The following is a 25185-nucleotide window of genomic DNA, read 5'->3' as shown; positions in this document are numbered from 1 at the left end:
TGTGTGTGTGTGTTTTTTATTTTATTTTATTGGGGAACAGTGTGTTTCTCCAGGGTCCATCAGCTCCAAGTCATTGTCCTTCAGTCTAGTTGTGGAGGGCGCAGCTCAGCGCCAAGTCCAGTTGCTGTTTTCAATCTTTAGTTGCAGGGGGTGTAGCCCACCATCCCATGAGGGAATTGAACCGGCAACCTTGTTGTTGAGAGTTCACGTTCTAACCAACTGAGCCACCTGGCTGCCCCCAAGAGCCAGTTATGTTTGAGGATTCATCTTTATATGCCCATGGAAGGTATCCCCTGATCAGCAACAGTGGGTGACTCCTCAGTGGCCTAACACCAGTGATGGTAATTCCATTTCCCTTGCCCCTTGCATGTTAAGGAATCAGCTTGTGATCCAATTTTGGCCAGTGGGACATGAGGGAAAAGTCTTCTGGGGAAAGGTTTCTTTTTTTTTTTTTTGCCATAATGAAAAAGACATGTAAGTGATCAAACATCCATCTTTTTTATCAGACATTGTTGAGTGAGCATGTGATGAGCCATTTTGTGGGCAGGAAGTGTCAAACCCAAGGATCTAGCCAATATTCAGAGGATGGCTGTGGGAAAGGTATGAAGCCACACTCTTTGATAACACTGCTGAACCACTGACTTTAACCCTAGAATCGCCCTGCTTCTGAAGACCTTGTTGTGTTAGTTCTTCATTTTTAAAGTCACTTTCAGTTGCGTTTTCTGTTACTTTCTAATAGTAGTCAAATTTATACAATGTGCTTTCTAATCACGCTTGCTTTACTAGTAGTTTTATTTGAAATCTTTACAAATTTTGAGTAATTTCATAATGGGCTAAAATATAAATGAGCACGGTATCTTCTAAAAATTCTACCTTAATAAAAAGCATTTCAACAAAAATATCAGCATAAGCATAAAATGATGCAGAATTCATTACTTCCCACCTTTTTGAAACACTAAACATTTTTGGTGAGTTTAGATTTCTATGACAGAATTCTGCAGATAGCTAATAATTCTATTCATAAGTAGGAAGTGTGGCTACTTTGACACATCATGGCTCAATAACAAACATGCAGGTCTAAGTTATCACACAATTTGGATGTGAATTCAACAGCAGGATAATGACAGTTGCCAAGGATTTGTACTTGCTGTCACTTCATACCACTGTTGCCTGTCAAAATGTCTCTTTTTTTTTATACAAAAGCCATAGAATTTTTATGGATAGCAATTACTTACAATATACAATGAAGTACATCAAATCTAACAACCATTCTTTAGCCCGTCATTATTTGGTAGTCTCTTTGTGAAATGTAGTGAACCATTTTCATCTAAATTATTTATTTATACTATATATTTGACAAGCATATATTTCTTGCTTTATATTCTTATGGCATTTAAGTCTTCCTGAAAAGTTACCTGTTTTTTTTAATATTGTCATTTGTAAAACTTATCTTTATCCTATTACCATTCTAATGGTAATTAAACTCTCTAATTGGAATAAATACAAATAAGAAAATGTAAACATAAAGGAAAATGATTCAAAGTACATTCAATAATAAATCACCAGCTTAAAATACTGGAATGCAACCAATAAAAGAAATAAGCCCACTTATGTTCGGTGAATCCAAGCTTGCATAAAATCTCTGGAGTACACAAAGCACAAAGAGTTCATGAAACTTCCCCAACTTGAGGGAACAAATAGTCTCTAAAGATATAAATAACTTTCTACAATTGTTACATTAAATATCATTTAAACATCATAGAAGGTTAATAATAAAAGTGATAATAATAAAAGTGAACAATTCCTTCATATTTTATTTTCAACACCAGAAGAAACTATAATTCTAGGTTGGCCTAGAACTATTGGTAAGGACATCTCAATTGCAGAGCAATTTTTGGTTATTTCATACCACATAATATGTCAAATTTTTACTTACAACTCAGTAACTGAATAACAACCAATGTATTATGGTCAAACTATATATGAGTATATACTCTACAGGAGATATTGAATGTTTGTAAGATTGAACTTATTTGCTTTTGTAGGAGGAAATTATAAACAAAAAGAACAATTTCTAAAATTTGTATAGTATTAGGGCGTAAGTCATCCCACCCAAAGGAAAAAAAGAATACTTCTGCTTGTGCCCAAGTAAAAAGGAATAAAAATAAGGTACATCTTAAACCTAAAATTGGGGGAAGGTATAGATATTACATATAAATTTTCCAGAGGAAATTTAAATTTTCAAAAAGAAATTACTAGTCTTTACCATTTTTAAAGGAAAATATATAATAATGTTTAGACCTGTAGAGAGTTTTTTTTTAAAGCTTGAAGAAAAAATTTGAAAAAAATTACGAACTAGGGGAAATGTAATTTGTTGGGTAACAGAGGCTGAGAACAATGGAGATGTTGCATTGCTTCATTCACTATTGCTGTCTCCCCCTCACACCCTTCTGCCACACCCCTCCATGGTGGGAACTGACAGTTCATCTTTGGAATGATGAAATCACTAAATTTAAATTGCTCCTAGAAAAGGCAAATTCACCCAATGTTTATATTTCAAAGACTCATTCCAATTAAAAATATCCAAGATAACTAAGATGACATAAAAAGCGAGTAAATAAATTAAACGCAATTAGTCTCCTTGAAAGCAAGATTTGTCTATGAAAAAGCAACATAGATAATCTGTAACAAAAAATCGCTGGTAATTCACTCCTAAAACTAATTGAAGTCTTAATTTAGTGTACTAAAAAATAATTTGCCCCCTCAGGGAATTAAGAGTTGGTAATACACTTAGTTATAAGCAGGATAAAAAAATACTATAACTTTGTATTCTAAAAATCCTTAGAAGATCATCAACTAAAAATCATTAAAACAAAATATTGCACATGTGAGATAGAGGTATTAATTGTTTACAACATTCTCTTAATTTTAAAATGCAATTTTAATTTGGAAATCTTCCACTTAGCATTTGGAGATACCTTCTATAAATACGGCAGAACAGCCCCTAGGTACTGTTACCAAAAATAATTAATTCTTCCCTCTGTGTCTCAAAGGCTGATTCCCTGTTCCAGGTCACCTGGGATACATCAGACTACAGCTGGGTAGGGAAAGTTTTCCATTGTGCTGCTTTCCTGGAAGTTGCCACAGGAATGGGACTAGACTTTGCAGTCATCTGACCTCCTGGTGGTAAGTCATAACATGGGAGAAAGAGACCTTTGGCACAACGTGTTGAACTCATTTACACTGTTGGTGATTAGTTTTCTTGGAGGAAGGATTCTGGCACAGCAGTTTTCACTCTATTACAAACAAATGTAGCATAAAGTGATAGAGGAAAATATTGAAAGCATACAAAAAAGAGAGAAAAGAAGAGTGGATGCTGTAAATAGAATAAAGAGTAAATTAATAGCATCATATAATACCATGTTTCCCCAAAAATAAGACCTAGCCAGACATTCGGCTCTAATACATCTTTTGGAGCAAAAATTAAAACAAGACCGGATATTATATTATATTATATTATATTATACCTGGTCTTATAGTAAAATAAAACCGGGTCTTGTATTAATTTTTGCTTCAAAAGACACATTAGAGCTGATTGTCCAGCTAGGTCTTATTTTCGGGGAAACACGGTAACATGAGAATAAAGTGACTGATTACTGTACAGTTGAATGAATGGAAATAATATAGGTGGGCACATTTTATTAAATGTACAATGTGTTATTTAGTGAAGAAAAGCACAATCTGTGATATAAGAAATACAAATTGACTACGTTTTAATAATTATTTCTCATAAAAAGAGCACAAAGATGGTAAAAGAAAGGTGCCAAGGAAACAAGAATGAGACAAGAGAAGTTTTAACCTCAATCAGGGTGAAAATGTCTTTACTCATAGAGAAAATTGCCTCTCTCTCATAATCATATTAATACCAACGGATCTTTGATTATCATTAGCCTTTATGAACTTGACCCTTTTCAGGTTGAAACTCATTTTATTTCTCATGAAAATAAAAGGCCTCTGGGCATTGTCTTTGACTTTCCATTAGATTGCCAAGAGGAAGGTTACTTAATTTTCTAGGTACATCATAATCAAAGTTGATGGTAACAGGTAATAGTCACAGAAAAGACATTAGGATTCAGACAAAGAAATAGAAGCATACAGAAACAAACTCAAAAACAGACGATAGGAAAGTCTCACAAGAAAGAAAGACTGAAATATTTTTTTAAATGACAAAAGTAGTTAAAGAGATTCAGAATCAAAGAAAGAAAATGAGAAAAAAAGCAGAAACAAAACTGAGTAAGTAAAATTAAGTTAGCTTTAACAGAAAAAAAATCTAAAATTGCACAAAAGATAGTTGGAACAAAAGTGAATGTAGCACTATTTTGAAAAGGAAAACTGGTAAAAATAAATTCTGAAGGCAATAAAAAATGTGAAAATACACACAATATTAGTATTGGCATTTGTATCAGGAAATACTTAAAAATCTTATTTAGAATTTTTTTCCATTGTCTTATTGGGAAAAACACTATCAAGAGTAACGTATGTCTGTACAATATAACTACAGGATAATGATTTTCTAAAAAATTATCTAGCTATATAGCTAGTACACTGTGTAAATGATCTTAAACACCACAAATGCAGTATGCACTCATAACTCAGAGGAATAAGGCAAAAGAAAGATTAGCTGAAAGTCTGGATTTCACTTTTATCTAAGCTTAGTGACACATACAAAAACAATCCAACCGTTCTAAGATATAAATATGACCTAGCATTTCCACAAGGAGATTAACATAATCTCCAATTTACAAATACATTCTTTAATGCTCTTATAGTCTACATTTTCTATTTAACATAAAGACAATGCGATAACATTTAGCCAGCCAATAGTTTATCAATACCTGACAGATACTTTTTCATTCTTTCATTTTAAAATAGAGAAGAAAAAAAACACTTCTGTCTCCTCTGCTTTATATTTCTGAGAACTGTGGTAAAATATAATAGTGAAGGGTTCTGGTTACGGAGTTAGTCCATTTGGATTCAAACCATACTTTCTCTACTTACCAACTGTGAGGTCTTGGTTAAGTTAATTAACTTCTCTAGGTCTTTTTTTTCTTCTCATAGGTGAAATGGAGATGTTTAAAACTATCTTTCTTATATTCCTCCCAGGGTTGTTTGGAGAACTAAATAAATACACTGCAAGTTAACTGGCACACAGCACCTCTTATCTGCCCTGCCATTATTGTTATTATCATTATGCTACTTTTCCAAGTCAGGCTCCAGGGATAATTTTCGTTCATTGCCTCACCTATCTTTTTACTTCCCATAAAACAGGAAACATTGAAGGACTCTAACTCAGACAACACTCTTCATAGCCCATCACATCTCCGAGTTATTACTGACATCATAATCTCCACCAAATCTTGAGCGTTTACATAGATATCTTTCCAGAAGCACTTTCATCCCCTTCAGAATTCAGTCGAAGTTGCTGACATGATATTCTTACCTTGGTACATCATTTGAGACATGTTTGTAAGTCAGGTGAACAGTATCCCCACTGTAGGTGCCTTCAGAGTTGCTTTGCTGTGTTACCTCTGTGGCTTTACTCCAGGGTGATAAAGGAGACTGAGAAAGTGCTGCTCTGTGATCTTCTGTCTCTGTTTTTGCCATTTTCAGCTAAAAATGAGGATAACTGTTATTTAACTTGAAATGTGAAATCCTCCTGGTTTATAACGTGAGGCTGGACAGCAGTTGCTAAATATGAAATCTCATTAGAAATAAAGAGATGAGAGTCTAAATGAAGACACAATCATAAATCTGCTTTTGGTATAATCCTACTTAAGAAAGGAAAAATGATAATTTGTTGCAAACCATTTTAATTTTTGTAGTTTGATAGAAAGCTGCTTATTATACAAAACTTAACATGAGGAATATATTATTGGAAAGTGTAGCATAATGCTTTTTCTTTTTTGGTCTTCCCTTCATCCTTTCCTTTTTAGACCCTCCCTTCCTCCTGATTCTGCTGGGACTGTAAATTATGTGGCCTTGCTTTCCAGGCAGGGACATGAGTGTGTCCGAGACTAGTCAAAGTGCCTTCCCCAGAAACAGCAATTGCTCAATCAGAGTTCGAATGAAGAAACCAAAGCCGTGCTCTGTTCTACTAGCTTTAAGAACAATGTAAACCTCCACCATTGAGAATGAAGCCAAAACAGATGAAAGCAAAAGTGAGAGATGGAGAGAGATTAAGAAGTGAGAGAGATTCCTGATGACAACATCTGAATCCCTGAAACCAGCTATTAAAAACAACCAGTCTCCTGGGTATATGAGCCAACAGACTTTTTGTCTTCCTTAAGCTGGTTTGAATCGGGATTCTCTTATTTGCAACCTAGAAATCTTGAGTAATGCCACACACAACCCAAATTTTCTTAAAACCAAAACAATATGCCCATAAGAAATAATATCAAAGAATGTTATAGGGTTCTTTCTAGGGTATAGTCACCCACTCACAATGTTGATAAAAATAGCTACAAGGTCTCATCTCTGATGTATCCTACCATGATAAGGAGGGTAATATGACAGACATACCACTACTAAGGGAAGGATATAACTTGCAAGGTAAAAAAAAAACACACCACTTTTAACCTTTTTACTGCTATTCTAAAATAAAAGCATTCATTCACTCATGCACAGATTATTTATTGAGCGACTACAAGGCACTTGGCATTGCTCTAGACACTTAGAATTTCTCAGTGAATAAAGGAGAAAAAATATTGTGCCCTTTTGAAACTTACATCCTAGTAGGGGTAGATGATAAACAATAAACATAAGAAATAAGCAAATTGTTAAGATATTAGGAGACAAATGCTATGGAAAAAAATGATCAGGAAGGTAGATTGGGAGTATGGAGGTGGAGGGAATTGCTATTTTAAACAGGTTTGTCAGCACAGGTCTCATTGACGTGACAATATCTGGACAAAGGTTTAAAAGAGGCAAGGGAGTTAGCCATACAATATCCAAGAGTAAGAAGAATGAGAAGGCCCTGCAGGTGTCAGGAAGGCACAGCAAGAGTAGATGAATAGATGAACAGGAGGGAAGGAATGTAGTAGGCATGCAGATAGAAGGGTAATGGAGGGGGTAGAGATAACATTGGCCTTGTAGGACACTGTTAGCTCTTTATTTGGAGAGCCCATGGAGTGTTTGGAGCAGGGAAGTAACATTTTTTTAAAAAGGTAATTTTGCCTGCTTTGTTAAGAATGCATCAAATGTATCAATATGACTGCATTTTAATGTCCTGATTTGTCCACATATTAATATTTTTTAATACTTTTATAAACTCTTTGTGTCAGAGACTGCCAACTATCTGCCATTATCCATTCCGTCCTTTTTCTGATACGGGAATCCCTGATTTTTGACTGAGGAATACGGCTGCCCAAAATAACGACTATTTTCCAGTCTTCCTTGAAGCTAGATAGGGCTCAGTGAACGAATCTGGCCAATGAGATAATAATGGAAATGATCCATGCAAATGAGTTTGCCCCTCTTTTTCCTCCTTTCTGTGACCTGTAATGAAAACATGAAGGCTGGCACCGCATTGGTCATCTTCAACTTTGATATGACACTAGGAACGAAAGCCATGCGCCAAGGACGACAGAAGGAGCCTGAATCTCTGACAATACAGAGTGCCATATGAACCCCGGACTACCTGCCTTCAGACTTTTACATGAAAAATAAACTTGTAGCTTGTTCAAAAGAATGTTAATTTGGGACTTTGCTGTTTGCAGTTGAACCCAATCCTACAACTTCTGATATCTTTTGAACTCGGTTGCTTTCAAAAACCTCCAATACATGGTATAGGCTTAGAGCAAGGAAATGAGAAGAACAGTGCGATGGCTTGGAATTTAATTTAACTGAGAATCCAGTAATTTGGGGCTTTGAGTCTTTTAGACTCACCAAGTTTCTACAATCCATGAGCCGATTCCTTCAAGTAAATCAGTTAATCTCCCCTCGTCCCCTCAGTTCCCCTCCCCTCCCCCATTCACACAGGTTCTGTTTCTCTGTAGAGCTCTAATATCCCTCCTTCAGAGCCCACGTCAGCTTGCAAGGCTGAGCTAAGAACTGGAGCCAGATTTTCCTTAAGCACAGACCAGTAGAGCCAGTCAGATGATGAATGCAATGGAATCATCAGTGGTGATGTGGGTTGCCAAGAAGCTATGGCAACCACAGTAACAGCAACAGCACCGGGAGCACCAACCAGCAGACAAATGGACCACCGCCAGGGCTCCTTCTCATTTGGGAGAGGGTGTGGGGACAGAGCAGGAGTGCAGTTTCCAGGCTCTCGGCCTCATGTGGAAAGGTGCTGGCTCAGGTAGTAAACGGCCATCAACTGTGATTGGATGGCCAGCAGCTGTGGCTAGTTGGCCATTAGCTGTAACCAGTGAGCCACTGGCCACTAATATAACTGCTGTGGCTATGCTAGCAGAAAAATGGGGGCTAGCAAGAAGATGGTGGCTGGAAAGTGCGGACTGCAGTTAGGATGGCGGGTTGCGGACAGTGTGGCTCCTGCTTCCTGTGTCTCCAACCCAGCCGCCAGCGAGACTATAGCGGTATGACTCCCCTACCTATGGCTCCGTGGGTGTTCCTTTTTGGCCTAGCCATGTCCTGTCCTGCTTTCTTCTGTGGGGAGCGGGAGCTGAGACCCACCTGATGACTCCCTGCATGACAGAGGGCATCTAGAGGATTTCCCTTTTGAACTATGATTAACTCCTACGGTTCTTACATAATCTGCAAGGCACAGGAAGCTCAAAGAGTAGAATGCTAATTAAACATAGGGAGGAAGAAAATAACTATAACATAACATACAAGTATTTGGAGGAATACATACCTATAATACATAAGAGAAGGGTCATGTCACTCTATACCGTCTTCTAGCTATGTGACCTTGGGTATTATAACCTTTCTGAGCTGTAGTCCTTTCCTTTGCAAAACTGGGTTTTCCATGTGGTTCTGAGAATTAAATAAAATGGTGAATGTGAAAGCATTTGGCACAGTGCTTGGCACATGGTAGGCATCCAATAACCGTTTGATGAATCTGAATCACAATAAGAAAAGATGTTTCTCTGTGCATAGTTTAATAAGAGAGGGTACTTTTCTCTGTCTGGCACTCCTCTAGTATTGCAACTGGAGACCAAAGCGCTGTTGCCCTTCCTATTCTCCCTTCCCCTTTCAGCTTCTCACAACAGGAGAGCTGAGGTTCTCTTCTCAGGCTTCCTAACAACTACTGCCTGTTCAGTTCTTTCACAGCTCAAGTCCTTCCTAATTGGGGAATACTTATACGTGAAAAATCCAGCTGTGTAGAGCCAGGCAAAATTGTACGATTACAGAGTAAATCGCCTTGCAGAACAAAATCCCTTGTCTTCAGGTGTTTATTATAAAATCCAATTATTTAAAAATAAAAACTTGCACTGAACTATTCAAAAATATCTCGATATAGAGCAATAGTTTTACTTTTTACTTATGCATGAGTACAAGCCTAATCTTCATAAAAGGACGTAATCATTTTAGTGATGGGTATAGTTTTATTTTTTTCCCCATGTAAAATAGTTTCAGGATGCTTTTAAGTGAAAGGAGCTATGTACGTGTGAAATCATTACTATTATTAAATGCAACATTTCTTCTGTAATGTTACTATAAAAACAGTGTCATCCTCACTAAAAGTAGAACATATTAACAGGTTAAGAACATGCAGAATACAATAGGTTTTCAGATAACATTCCTGCACATTACTAATTAAATGAGAATTAACTTTTAATTAGAAATTAAAGAAATAAAAATGTGTTAATTTTAATTTGACTGACATAATACTATGCTATTTTAGTAGAGTACAGATAAAGGCACTGCCTTCGTTTAATTAACTCATGTATAGTTGGTTCTCTGACACGCTGAAAAAGCACTATTTTTTTTCCTTTACTTCCCATCTCTTAGAAATTTTACATAAATATAAGCTTTCCTTTCATGCCCACCTCCAGGTTTTCTTTTCCATCTTTTTATTTATTTATTTATGTATTTACTTATTTAACAAAAAGGCATTCAAGTGTACAGTAGCTATGACCCTGGATTCCAGAGCCAGTGTCTGGGTTTAGACCCCTGCTGCCCACTTATTCGCTGTGACACTTCGGACAAGTCACAGCCTCTTTGTGAATCAATTTCTTCATCTGTAAAATTGGATTATGAAGAGTAGCCACTTCATAAAGTTGATGCGCTTGGCACTCAATAGGTACCACATCAGCTATTGAAGACGAGACTTGACGGTCTCAAGTTGGGGCACCCAGTACCAGTTACAAACAGCACCTGGAGACCCTCCAAATGGCATGCAAGTGAGGATAGTTTTAAGCAAGTCGATTTCCAGATCCTTGCCTTTCATACGTATGCTTTGCTAAAATGCAACTGCCCAAAAAGCTGCCTGCTTCAATTCAAGTCTGTCCTTGGAAAGTCTCCATTCCATCATTTCACAGAAGAGAGGCACTCCTTTTATGCCCATTCCAGGGTCTCAGATCAAGGGCCAACTCCACTATTCCCTAAAGGAAGAAATTATAAGTGTCCCCCATCAACCTATATCATTAATATATACATTTCCAATAAATTTTACTTTTTTACATTTAATAAATATAAAAAATGATAATATATTCATGCTGCTTTGAATAATTGTATACTAAAAATGATTACAATAAAAACTTAAACCTGAGGAAATTTTTCAATACTTACAAACTGATGGTCACAGGACATTTTTTAATTTGTTATTGTTGTATGATAGAGTGGCCTACAAAAGACTTTCAAGCATAAAAGATAAAACTCAATGGAAGAAATGGAGTAGAAATATAAGTTTAAGGAGAAAAATAAAGGATGCAAAATTTCCAACTATTGAAGAAGAGCTTGTTAATGTTCTTACACGCTATATTTCCTGTTGGATTCAATGATAAAGGGTTTTGTTTGTTTGTTTTGTTCTAATAAACTATAATTATACAACTATACTAACAAAATGTAGGAGGATAAAACTCAGTCATCTCGGTTTTACCTTATTCTAAGCTACTTTAGGAGAACTATGGTTAGCAGAGCAGTTCTTGCATATTCTTATCACTTTTTTATCTTGTCATCTATTGTTATGATAAACAAATCAAGTTTACTTAAACATAAAGAAGGCATCTTTGTGGCCTTCCAAGTGTTTTCCCTAAAATCACTTTGCTAATCCTGATCCTATCATCCATCATTCATCAAATATTTAATTGAGTAACAGCTAGTTCCAGATTTAAAAAAACAATGAATTCAATGTTGAACAAGACAATATGGTTCCTCCACTAGTTCAACTTTCACTATAATGAATGTAAATACAATTTAATTAACTTGTCTGATTAAAAACAGTATGAATGATAATAACTGCAATTATTACAGAAAGGCCCATATTAAGAATAGAAAAAAAAGTATTAAAAAATGCCCTATAATCTCCTATCCTTGGAGAGTTAGCTACCATTGTAATTGTTGAATATTTGTTTCAGACTTTCATCTATGATTTTATAGAGATATAGTTTTTTTAACAAAAGTATGACCATATGAAATACAGTTTACATACAGCTGTGTTTACTTAATGTGACTAGTCTACGATATTAAATACTTGTTGAAAACATAATTTTTTTATCACTTCTTTAATATCCTAGCCTAGTTGCTCCAAATGCTTCCAATGATAAATAAAGCTGTGGTTCTTGTACATACCTTTGACCATACCACTGAATAGTTGTTTAAGAAGTTGCAGAAGTTAAAATCCTGGATCAATGTGTATGAATACTATGATTTTAAGGTTGATGACATATATTTCAAAATTGAATTGCTTTTTAGAAATGTACCGATTCTTAAAACTACCAGAAACAGTGTGTGGAAGGCCACCTAACAGCACCATTACTGAAATAAAGTATTTCTTTCTTTTTTTTTTTAATTAAAATTTATCAGGGTGACAATTGTTAGTAAAGTTACATAGGTTTCAGGTGTACAATTCTGTATTACATCATCTATGTATCACATTGTGTGTTCACCACCCAGAGTCCGTTCTCCTTCCATCACCATATATTTGATCCCCTTTACTCTCATCTACCACCCTTCTCCTCTCTTACCCTCTGGTAACCACTAAACTACTATCTCTGTCTATGAGATTTGTTTCTTCATTTGTTTGTCTTCTTTTGTTTTCAGTCTTATATACCACATATCAGTGAAACAATATGGTTCTCTACTTTTTCTGTCTGACTTATTTCCTTAGCCTTCTAATCTCAAGATCCATCCATGTTGTCACAAATGGTACTATTTCATCTTTTCTTACCACCAAATGGTATTCCATTGTGTATTATATATACCACAATTTCTTTATCCATTCATCGATCGAAGGACATTTTGATTGTTTCTATGTCTTGGCCACAGTAAATAAAGTTGCAACGAATCTTGCAGCACACATGTATTTATGGATAAATGTTTTCAGATTTTTTGGGTAGATACCCAGGAGATTGATTGCTGGGTCATATGGTAATTCTATTCTTCATTTTTTGAGGAACGTCCACACTGCCTTCCACAGCGGCTGCACTAATATGCATTCCCACCACATAGGTTTTTTTGTCTCCACAACCTCTCCAACACTTGTTACTATTTGTCTTGTTGATGACAGCCATTCTAACTGGGGTGAGGTGATATCTCATTGTGGTTTTTATTTGCATTTCTCTGATGATTAGTGATGTTGAGCATTTTTTCATGTCTATTTGGCATTTGTATGTCCTCTTTGGAGAAATGTCTCTTCAGGTCCTCTGCCCATTTTTCAATTGGGTTGTTTTTTATGTTGTTGTTATTGTTGAGTTATATGAGTTCCTTGTATATTTTGGGTATTAGGAAGAATCAACATAGTTAAAATGGCCGTATTACCCAAAGCAATATACAGATTTAATGCAATCTCCATCAAAATCCCAATGGCATTTTTTAAAGAAATAGAACAAAAAAATCATCAGATTTGTATGGAACCACAAAAGACCCTGAATAGCCAAAGCCATCCTAAGAAAAAAGAACAATGCTGGAGGTATCACATTCCCTAACTTTAGCTTGTACTACAGGGCAGCAATAATCAAAACAGCATGGTACTGGGAGAAAAACAGACACACAGACCAATGGAATAGAACTGAGAACCCAGAAATAAACCAACATAAATATGGACAGACAATTTTTGACAAAGAAGCAAAAAACATACAACGGAGAACAGACAGCCTCTTCCATAAATGGTGCTGGGAGAACTGGAAAGCCACCTGCAAAAAAATGAAACTGGACTGCTATCTGTCACCATGTACCAAAATTAACTCAAAATGGATCAAAGACCTAAGCATAAGACCTGAAACAATAAACTGCATAGAAGAAAACATAGGTACTAAACTTAGGGACTTTGGGTTCAATGAGCATTTTATGAATTTGACTCCAAAGGCAAGGGAAGTAAAAGCTAAAACAAATGAATGGAACTCTATCAAACTTAAAAAGCTTCTACACAGCAAAAGAAACCATCGACAAAATAAAGAGGCAACCAACTGAATGGGAGAAGATTTTTGCAAAATATTTCTTAATCTTACCAATTTTAGAATAATTTTCTAACTGGTAGTAAAAATTCATTTTTAAAGTTACATTATTTAAATTTTTCCTCATATCTATACACAGGAAGGAAACTCAAGGAATAATCATGAGATTTTTATGGACTATAAATTATTTTAATTCTACTTAGAAAACCATTTAAAGAAGAAATTCCTAAAATATAGAATATATATGTTAAACTTCTAGATATTTTAAAGAAACTAAGTTCAAAATATCTAATTAGCCGAATGCCACCTTTCCGCTATACTTATGAGAACATACCCAATTATCTTCAAAAGGCAATTAAAATTACTATTAATAATCTTAATACTAGGACATGTTATAATTTATTTGATAATTACATTTCCCACGAAGATACTGTCAACATAAACTGTGAAACTACAGATCCATCCTGTTTACAAGTATCAGAGACAATATGCTCACTATTCTGTTGAACCTAATGTTGTATTGCAGTTTTTCTTAACAGGTAATATGTGACATGAAACATGTCTGATTTTATGCTTCATGATTTCCATTCTGATATTTAACATTAAGAAATTACATTTATGTATCACACATGTCAGAAAACAATTTAAGTAATTAAACCAAGAAAAATAATAGCAGCCATGCCTTTCATTTTAAATACAAAATTTAAGTCTTTTATTCACATTAAAGAACCATCTGTAATCAGAAATGACAACTATTTATATTTTCTGATTTATTAGCTAGCATTAAAATATTTTGCCTGTGTTCATGTTTTATAGTTTCAGAAATTTGTTATGAATAAAAATATTAAGTCATAAACATAAGAAAAATCAAGAGACCACCTTCCAAGATTGACTCATGAGTTTTGAGTTTTAAAAATGCATTATTTCTAGACTTTATTCTGATTTTTATAACAAGAAAAAGAAAAATGTAATTATTTGGATTTTAAAAACATACTACAGGAAAAGGTACCATTTAAGCCAAGCTGAAGTTTACATTATTTATTGCTATTTTTCTTCAAAAAATATGCATTAGAGTAAATATTTTTTCTAAACACCAAAGTAAATACAATACATGTTTCTGGCATATTTATTTTTTTGAAAAGGTGCTCTGAATCTTAGACAACATAAATACTAGGCAGTGTGGTGGCTGCCATAGTAACAAGTAAATAGGACCATGAAAATACATGCAATTTTTCAAATGTATACACTTTTTTCATAAACATGCATATTTTATAGGTAAACGATTATTCAACCCTTGCTTTAGCTCCCATTTTAGAGCAAGAAACACTTAATCTTTAGAAATGTAAGATTATCACATAGCAGTACTGCAGGCTCAAAAAAGTTTTTAAATGCCGTGTGGGAAATCTTAAGGTTTTTATGTCAATTTTCCAACATGAATACAGGAAAAAAACTCCTTTCGTTCTATATGACTTTAACGGTCAGTTCTTTTGTAAGGGTAAAACTGCATAAACATCTTTTCCTCCCAAGCATTAAATTCTCTTTTATTTTGCATAAGTTTATTATTCACATTCATTAAACGTAGCACTTGACTGTGGAAAGCTGAAAGTCCTTTTGATCACAAAGAAGCCCAAGAAGTTTAATGCTAACCCATGAGTTACTACTTCAATAAATGGTCTGAAAATCTTTATGCCAATGTACTGAATTGAAATTCAGAGTTCTTTCTTTCACCTCTCCCTTTATTAAAATACAATCTTCCTATTTACAGGTATCGTAGATGACACAGAATGCATGTTGATAAAGTGCTCTGAATTTTATACTTAAAGCTTAAGAGGGGTTAACACACATTCTATAGGGCTGGAGAGGGAAGCAGTCCTATAAGCCATGATGTGAAGATTGAAATCTACTCAAAGGTACTGGTAAGCCACCCAATCAGAAAAGCAAAGTTGCTCATCTATTAGTGGGAAACAAGTCCTTCAAATCTGATTACATACATTTAGACTTACAATTTGTTTCATTAACAATTATTGTGTAACATTCTCCCAGAGTGAGAATTAAAAAATTTTTAAAGCTCACCATCTAGGCAGGGCACCGAATCGAATATGAGGTGACAAAACAGTGCTCTAGGACTCACCTTAGGCTCACTCCTTGATTAAAAAATAAACAACACAAAAACAAAACAAAACAAAAAAATCCCCTATGTACTATAATGTCTAAGGATTGAATGAACCAGCTTGCAAGAAGAGCATTCTCAGCAAGCATGTGCATGAGCCTATACTTTTACTGAAGAGAAATCAGTCGCCACCACCATCCTCTTCCCCACGGCCCTGGGTGAGGATAGTAAATTTAAACTTTAAAATGTCCAAAGAATGAATTAAAATATTAGTCAAATATTTATGACTATCAAAATAGAATAGGTCACAAGAATTATGTGACTACTGCAAAACAAAAAAAGAATATCATCTTTTTGTTCCTGTTTTTTCAACTATTTCCCCCTGCATTCACCATCTTAAAGTGATGTGAAAATGTTCCCAGAGACTGCAAAAGGGAAAATATTCCCATCTTTAAAAGGAAGGGAAAATGGTTTTGGTAATTAGACAGTTTAGTTTAACCTGGGAATATGCAAAAACAAATTAAACAATCAATTAGTAACACACAGAAGCTCAAAAAATACTGGAAAATAACCAACAGAGTATTTGAAAAGCCAAATATTCCAGATGAACTTAGTATCTTTTCCTGACAGAATGGCAGGTCATATTATCAAGTAAAAAGTGAACAGCATAACCTGTTACAATGTTGTAAGCCTTTTTATTCTATTCCCTAATCCAGTATAGAAAAAAAGTGGTTTAAGAAGAAAAGTATTTAAAAACTGGCTTCAATGCTAAACCAATGGCTATCGACACATTTCTTTCTTGAGAACCTGTTTGAGAACTGAGTCAATATCTTTACTGATGACTAGTCAGTAATCTTGGCCTCCTTCATGTTTTAGTTCCATCACATCAGATCCCTGAGATCTCTGAAATTTAAAAAATGTATTCCCTTAGTTTTCTTTCCACCTTGTTGACCTTTCTTTTCCCTAGGGATCTAAAATGACTTGCATCAATTAAGTGGTGCTGCACCCAGTTTAGGTAGAAATTTTGAGAGGGAATACTTTGTGAATTAATTAAAAGGATCTTCTACTCATACGACTACAGAAAGGGACAACTAAACAGAGTGGTGTTTCAATATAAGGGCACATGACAGACTGGAAACTTGAAGAATGTGAAGAATAGCTGTTACTTGGTTAGATCAGATAATGTAAAGAAGATCAAGGTGTAGAGTCAAGAAACAAACCCAATTTTCAAGAATTCCCTTCTGTGTATCACGTGACCAGCTGGCTAAGTACTCAAGGGGATTAGAAGCACAAGGATGGCAGAAAGAGACCCCCGCTGGGAAAAGTCAAACATTTGGCCTGTTAGAAATCAGTCAAGATCCAACACTGTGTTGAACTGAGCTTACTCTTGGACCAGGAGACTTGTTGTTCCTCATTATATAATTAACGTCTCTATTTTCCCAACCTCTGTTAACAAGAAAAATAATAATCTATATATCTTAGAAAGAAAAAAAAAATGGGTACTGAATTGTTTGTTCAATCTTAACTATCTTTTTAAACCTAAATACCTTGGAATTAATCAATCAGGGATGCTCTCAAATTAGAGAGGGAAGCATGCCTCTTGGGGCATCAAGAAGGAAAGAGTCGGAGGGCGGGGGACGGGAGGCAAGTAATCTCCCTCTGCTCTCTCAATACAAGACAGTCCCATCTTTTTCTCCCTCTCTTCACCTAGGACAGTCCAGAATGTTAATGGAGATACGTGCATTATCAAAGAGTTTTGTCAGATATAACTGATTTCATTTTATAACTAAAAAACAGTAAGAACAAGTGGAGAATATTTATAGTTATCAAGCCAGGACTATAATCAATTGTTTATTTTAATAACTGAAGAAAAAAAATAAACTAAAAAAAAAATAATCCTGCAGCTTCAGCACACATGAAGCCAATGAACTGTATTTAAGATCACTGGAACCAGGTCAAGAAGTTCTGCAGTTTGGATCTTAGTTTGGGGCCAGAACTGGGGTACATGCTAAACATTTTTGGGTTCATTTTCTGTCTAAAAAAGGGACAGAGGAATGATAGAATGGGAAACTCTAAAGTTCTTCCATCTCTAAAATTGTAGCCATTTAGAGCTTTCACATGTGGGAGCTAATGTTGTGTGGCAAAAATGCAAAAGATGTGGTGTCAGCTACCTTGAGCTTGAATCTTGCCTGTCCCTTCCCAGTCTTAGTTCCTTATGTGTATGTCAATAGTATCTGCCTTACTGTAATGCGGGGTCTCTGCTCCCGCTCCCCGCACAAGAATGCAGGACATGGTGAGGCCAAAAAGGAACACCAACAGAGCCATGGATAGGGGCTCATACCACTATATTCTCGATGGCAGCTGGTTGAGACACAAAAGCAAATATCCGCCAGTACCCCATCAGGGGGTCTTCCTGCACCCCAGTCTCGTTGGTGGCCGGATACAACACAGGAAGTAGGATCCACACGATCCACAATCTGCCATCCACGCTTGCTAACCCCACTTGCTAGCCGCAATCCGAAGTCCGCTTCTCTGCCAACCAACGAACCTCCCTCGCTAGCCGCAATCCATGCTTGCTAGTATAGCTACGGCAGTTATATTAGTGGCTAATGGCTAATTGGTAACAGCTGATGGCCATCTACTACCCGAGCCAGCACCTTTCCACACTAGGCCGAGAGCCTGGAAACTGCTCTCTGGGACTCTGTCCCTACACTTGCCTACTTTATAGGATTGTTATATGGATCATATATGGATTGTTATACGAGAAATGTGAAAGTGCTTATTATAAACAGTAGTCCTCATTTTTGTATTTTGCTCTACATCCTGCACTGTCTGTCTAAGATGGAATGTGTTCCCAAAACACCTTGATATCAGAGAAGATGCAGCTATTTACAACTTACAATGTAGGAGTGTTTATTTCCTCAGCTGTAGATCTGCCAACACTGCCATGGTCGGACAGCCCAGCTTCCTATGAACTGAGCTATGAGTAGCTGCTCTCTACCCTAGGAAAAATACGTAAGATTTCTAAACCAATTCCTTTCAGGGAAAAAGTGGAGACTTTAGCCAAAAGTCAAGTACCTATGTTGGCTGGTGGTATGTTAAAAGGGGAAAGAGAAGAAAAGGAGAAAGAGAAGGAAAGGAGTTGGCAGCGCTGGGAATCACCCTTCTGATTCTGTGAAGTGTGCTACCATGTTTCCCCGAAAATAAGCCCTACCCCCAAAAGAAGCCTCAGTTAAGATCGTCAGCCATACGGACACTTTTAGTATGTTATGACGATGGTCCAGATGACATGACTGTATTTGAATAAATGTAGATTGTTGTACATGAAAAAATAAGACATCCCATGAAAATACGCCCTATTGTGTCTTTTGGAGCAAAAATTTCTGAGACCCGGTTTTATTTTCGGGGAAATATGGTAGTTGAATCTGCTCTATAGATGAAGGAGGTTGCTGTGGAACAAAATCTTAGGAGGTCATAAGACATCAAGAATGATATATTCAAAAAGCTTAGCCAGTAAAAATATTATTAAATCGGGCTACTAACTGCTAGGGTCTTGACCCTTTTAACTAATAATTTGCTTTAATCATTATGATATCTGACTTTTCCCTGAGTAAATATGGAATGAATTTCAGATGGCTCTCCACAACTTTCCAGAACACGAAAAGTTCATTTGTGAAGGTTGCCAATTTTACTTTTAATATGAATATATACAGATATATATTTATATAGCTATATCTATCTGTATCTATATCATCTATCTATATACATATATAATGGAAATATATAATGTTGAATATAAAATAAGGAGAATTTCTAAGAAGGATGCAAATAATCCATTTTTATTAATCCATAATCATGTAGATTATGACCTTCAAGAGATGGATCCAGGATGGCATGCCCCTGTAAGATATGGCATACAAACCACAGAGCAAACCATAGCAAGAAGGTCAAAAGACAGGACTGAAGCCAGACATCGTCTCTTTAATGCAATGAAATTCAACTCGATTCATTATGTATTGATTCTCAACTAATATCTATAGAGAGATAGCAAAATATAATTTACCAAGTATATTTCTAATCTTTTCAAATGCTTTAAGTTTGCCAATTCTCCCTGTACTGAAAACTATTATCTGGTTTCTGGACGAAACTTTGCTCTAAGTCCAAGGCTGGGAACCAGGTAATAACAGCACTTGAATCCTGATGACGGGCGTAGCTTTATCTACCTGAAGTAAGAAGCTGGGGACACGGGATACACCTTGGACTAAGACCGAAAGAACTGTTACAAAGGACCTAGCAAAACCTCCTTTTATATTTGGTTACAAGTTTTTGTTTTACTTCTGTTTTCCAAGATCACCTAACTTTAACTTGAGACTAAGATCGATTTCTAAGTATGTCTTTCTCTATATTGATATATCTGAATTTTATATATATATCAATAAAATTCACTCTCATTTTCTAAATTAAGAGTTTTAAAATTCTAAATTTAAATACCTATATGTACTGTGGAATAATTTTTCCTTTTCTTGTACTGAAATAAGAAAACTTATTTAAGTTACCCCAAATACAGATAGACACTAACAAAATCAATTTAATATTTATAGACTAGCATTGCAGAATAGGATTTACATTATAGACAAAGATTTTTAAAAATCATATAGCCTTTCAAATTAATATATCTGACTGTCTTTCTCTAATGCTCCTGCTTCACCTGCAGCACATCAGACAAGGTAATAATTTATGATAATCATATGAAAATATACAATTAATATTCATCACCTCTCATTCCTCATCACTTTCGATGATCAGTAATGCAGAGTGAAAATGCTGTCAGATTTCTAATTGCTTTGTAATGGACTTGAAACAGGGAAATCATTAAAGGCAAACAATCTGTCATTTGTCTGTTACTTTATCTATCACACAAAAAACTCATTAAAGAAATTGCTAATGAGCTACGAAAGACTATACTCGTGGTGCTTCTACAATAGATTAAAAAGTAATACTTTGAATTGCTTAAAATATTTTTAAAATATGATATTTTTGTAGAAATTCATCAGAAAAGATGCATTCTTCAATATATTTTTTAAGCTGTGTGGTTTCATTATTTTGGCATCTAATCCATCATTGCAGAAATTCCTTTAGCATATAAGATTTGTTTTTCATCAGTCTTTAAATAATTAAACTGAAAGGCTGCAAGCAGCTGAAATGCTAAATGTGTTTATTACTAGTATGCTGACTCAAGTAATAAAAAATAGTACTATAGTAACCCTGATGCTAAGTGAAGAATATATTTTAAAATTTGATATTTACCCTCATATCTCTTTAGATTTGAACTGTAGAAGTGGCAATGCTTCATTCATCTTAAATAATCATTATACAAATATTATATTCAACTATTGAAATTGAGCATAATAATATTACACTCTATATAATATCAACTATTTTGAAATTTGTGCAGATATTAACCAACACTAAAATGTTTCTTAAAATAATTTGAGAGAGGAAAACAAACCAAATTAAATGTCCACACCCAATTTTACATGTCTTATCAATGCTACCTTTCTATATGACGTATTCCGTACTGTATTAAAAAAAAAAAGAAACTTATAAAGACATTAGTTTTAAAAACAACTAGGCATAAACAAACAAACAACCCAGAAATGTTTTGTTATATAGTCCAGTTAGTAGCTTAGTAATAAAGTCAAACTTATTTTAAATATACAGACCTATTCAAATGTATTGGAATATAAACAAATGTATAAGCCTAAACTCAATGACAAGTTCAGCCAGGTGCCATTGTTGATAAACAAGAGTGAATTCCAAGCTAACTTCCAAAGGTTCCCTAACGCTCTGGGAACACCTTCATTATATTCTCTAATTGACTTAAACAGACTTCATATCAACTGTATAACACATTTTAACCCACAAATTAACACCCATTGATCATTCAGATTAACCTATCTTCTGTGAGTCAATTACATGACAAAAAAAATAAAATTTCAAAAAATTTAGGTTTAAAAAATGAAATGGAAAAGGGAGAATGCTTTTTAAAAACAGCATATAAATGTATATCACCACATGCATGGCTGGAAGACATCATTACAAAGTTCAAACTTAGAACTGGAAAGCTCACAGAGAAGCCACAGTGGTCATAAGAACAACCAGAGAGGGGTAAAGTGGTGAATTGGGGAAATAAAAAGTTGGTATTATTAAAGAGAAATATAAGACGGATTATATACAGTATGTTTAATAGGTTCATAGAAAGGTTGAAATATCAGACATGAAGAAGTTAGGAAGACAGGAATAAAAAGAAAATCCCAGATAAGATAAAGACCCCAAAAAAGTGTGAAACAAGCTTGAAAGAACACTGACACAATTGAAGGAAAACAAACATACAAGAAAAACACAGTAACAGGTGTGGTGACAGCGAAAAGTTATTTACCTCTTCGTCTTTCTTGCTTAGTGCATTGCCTTACTCAAACCCAAAGTTCGTTGATGATTACTGCTGAAAAGACAAAAGAATAGATCGAGTGAAGACAACCAACAAGGGAAAAATGGGGAAAAATGCAAAAGTAAAAAGGGGAAAAATGCAAAAGTAAAAAAACATTTCTAAAAGATGAGGTAGGATTGTTCATTAGAGCTGATTCTCAATACCGTCTAAAGCTTTATAATACTCTGCCAAAAAAAAAAAAAAAAAAGAAAAAAGGAAGTTTCTCTAATTCTAGCCATTCATCTCTCCCCTCAGTCAAAATATTAAACTTAACACTTAACATCTTCTTGGAATAGCCTCACTTTGATTCAGGGATTTCAATCACTCAAATAATCTGCCTTATTCTATTTCTGTAACTACAACAAGTTATTAACTATCACAGTCCCTGTACTTCCTCTGGCATAGTACTTCCCACAGTTATTTCAGTTGCTTGTTTAACTGTCTACCCAGATAAACTCGAAGCTTTCAAAAGGACTACAGCCAACTCTGTCTTGTGTCTCTTGTAATAGAGTGTGGGACATAAAGTAAACACTCAATAAATAATTGTTGATTGAATAAGTGAATGAAAGCTCTATATGTACTATATCAGTGTGTGTGTGTGTGTGTGTGTGTGTGTGTGTGTATTTTACCTCCTCACTAATTAATTCTTGATTGTTTTTCTGTCTTCCCAGTAGATTCTAAGGTGTTCTAGGAGCAATCATTTAATTTTAGAACGTAAACATAATATTCTGTGGTACTTAAATACAACTTAAGTCACTAATATGAAAATCCTAAAAATTCAGAGATCAATAAAATCAAGGAAATTAAAGAAGAGTTGGTGATAAAATGCAGCAAGAGCCAAGTAAATATAATCCTAGGATAATAAAATATTAGGAGAACTATGTTGCAAATATTATCCACCATTAAGAAATACAATTTACTAGTTTGATCTCAAATTAAGAATTTGTTAATGTGTGGTGAACATTTGTTAGTTTACGGGTAGGCAAGTACTAAAATGATAAACTGAATAAGAATGTGATTTTTTTTTTTGCTATTACTACAACCAAGGGTCTTAAACGCCTGATATATCTATATCTATATAGCTATAGCTATCTCTAGATATAGTACTTGATCAATCATCTTGGAATCAAATATTTAATATGTGCCTACTTTGCTTATATTAGATGCTGATGACACAGGAAGAGGTTTTTCCCCATCCTTTTAATTAATCTTGCAAACTAAAGTATACCTCAAGAAACATTTGGGTTTGGTTTTATTTTCCAATTCAACAGTTTGTGACTTTCATTTGCTCTGTCTGGAAATTCCTAAAATACTGCCATGAATATCAAAACAAGTATCTCACCATTAATAATAATAATAACAATAGCTAATCTTTACTGAGTACTTACTACTTTCAGGCAAGTTCTCATTTAATCCTCACAACAAACCTGTGAGGGAGATACTATTATTCCTATTTTACAGAGGAAGAAACCAAGACACATAACCAGTCTGAGACAGAGTCTGGATTCAAACCTATACAGTCTGACTCCAGAGTTCATGCCCTTAACCACTATGCTAACACAGTTTATACTTCTGCTATATTAGTTTTACATAAAATGGATAAATTACCTTTTTAAAATACTATAGTAAGAAACAATCCTATTATAGGTACAGATCATTAGAACTCCGGAGAATGTGGCAAGATAGCTGGTGATTAGTTTCTCTGAGAGGTGTTCCAGCCCTCAGAGAGCTTACCATCCAATTAGAATATCAGAATATACATTTAAACTGTATAACAATATCCTGTGGGATAGGATGACCGCAAATGATGAGTACACATAGGACTCATTATGAAAGTTGAAAAGGACGACTTTTTAAGGACTAGGTCATCATAAAAGGCTTGATGGAAGACATAGGCCTTAAAAGAGGGATAAAACTGGTAGGGAGAAGAGAAGAGCTAGGGTATTACAAGCAAGGGGAACCATCTGAACAAAATTATGGATGAAGTACCAAGAAAAGATCCAACTGTTTAAACGTTTCGTGTATGGAGGTAATAAGTGATGAGGCTGGAAAACGAATATTGCATATTGCAGAGGTAACTGAATACCAGGTTAAGGAGTTAGAACTTTATCCTCTAGACCTGCTTTGTTCAATACAGTAATCACCAGTTAGATGTGGCTAGTAAGCACTTGAAATGTGGCTCGTACAAATTGGGATGCACTGTACAGGTAAAATACACAACAGTTTTGAAGATTCAGAATGAAAAAAAGAATGTACTATATCTCAATAATTTTTATATTGATTATATTTTAAAATGATCATACTCTGGATATATTGGGTTAAAATATACTATTAAAATTAATTTCACCTAATTCTAATGACACTGCTTTTTACTTTCCTAACATGGCTAGTGGGAAATTTAAAATCACACATGTGGTTTGCATTTGTGGCTTACATTATACTTTTATTGGACAGGACTGCTCTAGAAAGTGAAAAAAATGAAGGAAGATGAATGAGTAGGGATTCATGTAAAAAGTGTTTTAAGAAGTTTATTCTGGAATAAATCAATGCAAATTTAGATTGTAAGACAACTGATCTAACTTTTCAATAAGCCAATGGCAGAAAAAGAAAAACAAAACAAAAATAAAAAAACAAGGTAGAGAACAAGCAAATGCAATGTATAGATCTTGTTTGGATCCTGATTGAAGCAAATTAACCATAAAAAACATTTCTGAAAGAACTAAGGAAATGTAAATAAGGAATAGATATTAGATGACATCAATGAATCATCGATCATTTTGGCAGAAAAATGACATTATGGAGATGAAAGAAAAAATTGCAAACTCAAGTATGTTGAGATGAAATGACACAACTTTTGGGATTTTCTGGGGGGAAAAATAAGTGTATCTTTTACTTTCCAAACAAGAAAGGAAAAAAGAAAAGGAGAGAGAGAGAAAGAGAGGAAGGAAGGAAGGAAGGAAGGAAGGAAGGAAGGAAGGAAGGAAGGAAGGAAGGAAGGAAGGAAGGAA

General features: G+C 34.8%; 1 protein-coding gene across 2 annotated transcripts in view; it reads right to left on the bottom strand.

Annotated features, from left to right (window-relative positions):
* DCDC1 (doublecortin domain containing 1) overlaps window positions 1-25185 on the bottom strand; it is a 383234-nt gene that overhangs the window by 356278 nt on the left and 1771 nt on the right. For both annotated transcript variants that reach the window (XM_081062445.1, XM_081062446.1), the window contains exons 2-3: window positions 22130-22192; window positions 5501-5670 (exon numbers count right to left, since the gene is read on the bottom strand). In XM_081062445.1, coding sequence (XP_080918571.1) covers window positions 5501-5664 — 164 coding nt within the window. In that variant the 5' untranslated portion in view covers window positions 5665-5670; window positions 22130-22192. The remainder of the gene's footprint in view (window positions 1-5500; window positions 5671-22129; window positions 22193-25185) is intronic.

This window comes from Rhinolophus hipposideros (assembly GCF_964194185.1).
Source record: "Rhinolophus hipposideros genome assembly, chromosome: 10".
In the NCBI taxonomy this organism is placed as follows: Eukaryota; Metazoa; Chordata; class Mammalia; order Chiroptera; family Rhinolophidae; genus Rhinolophus; species Rhinolophus hipposideros.
This window is presented reverse-complemented; position numbering and strand designations above follow the sequence as displayed.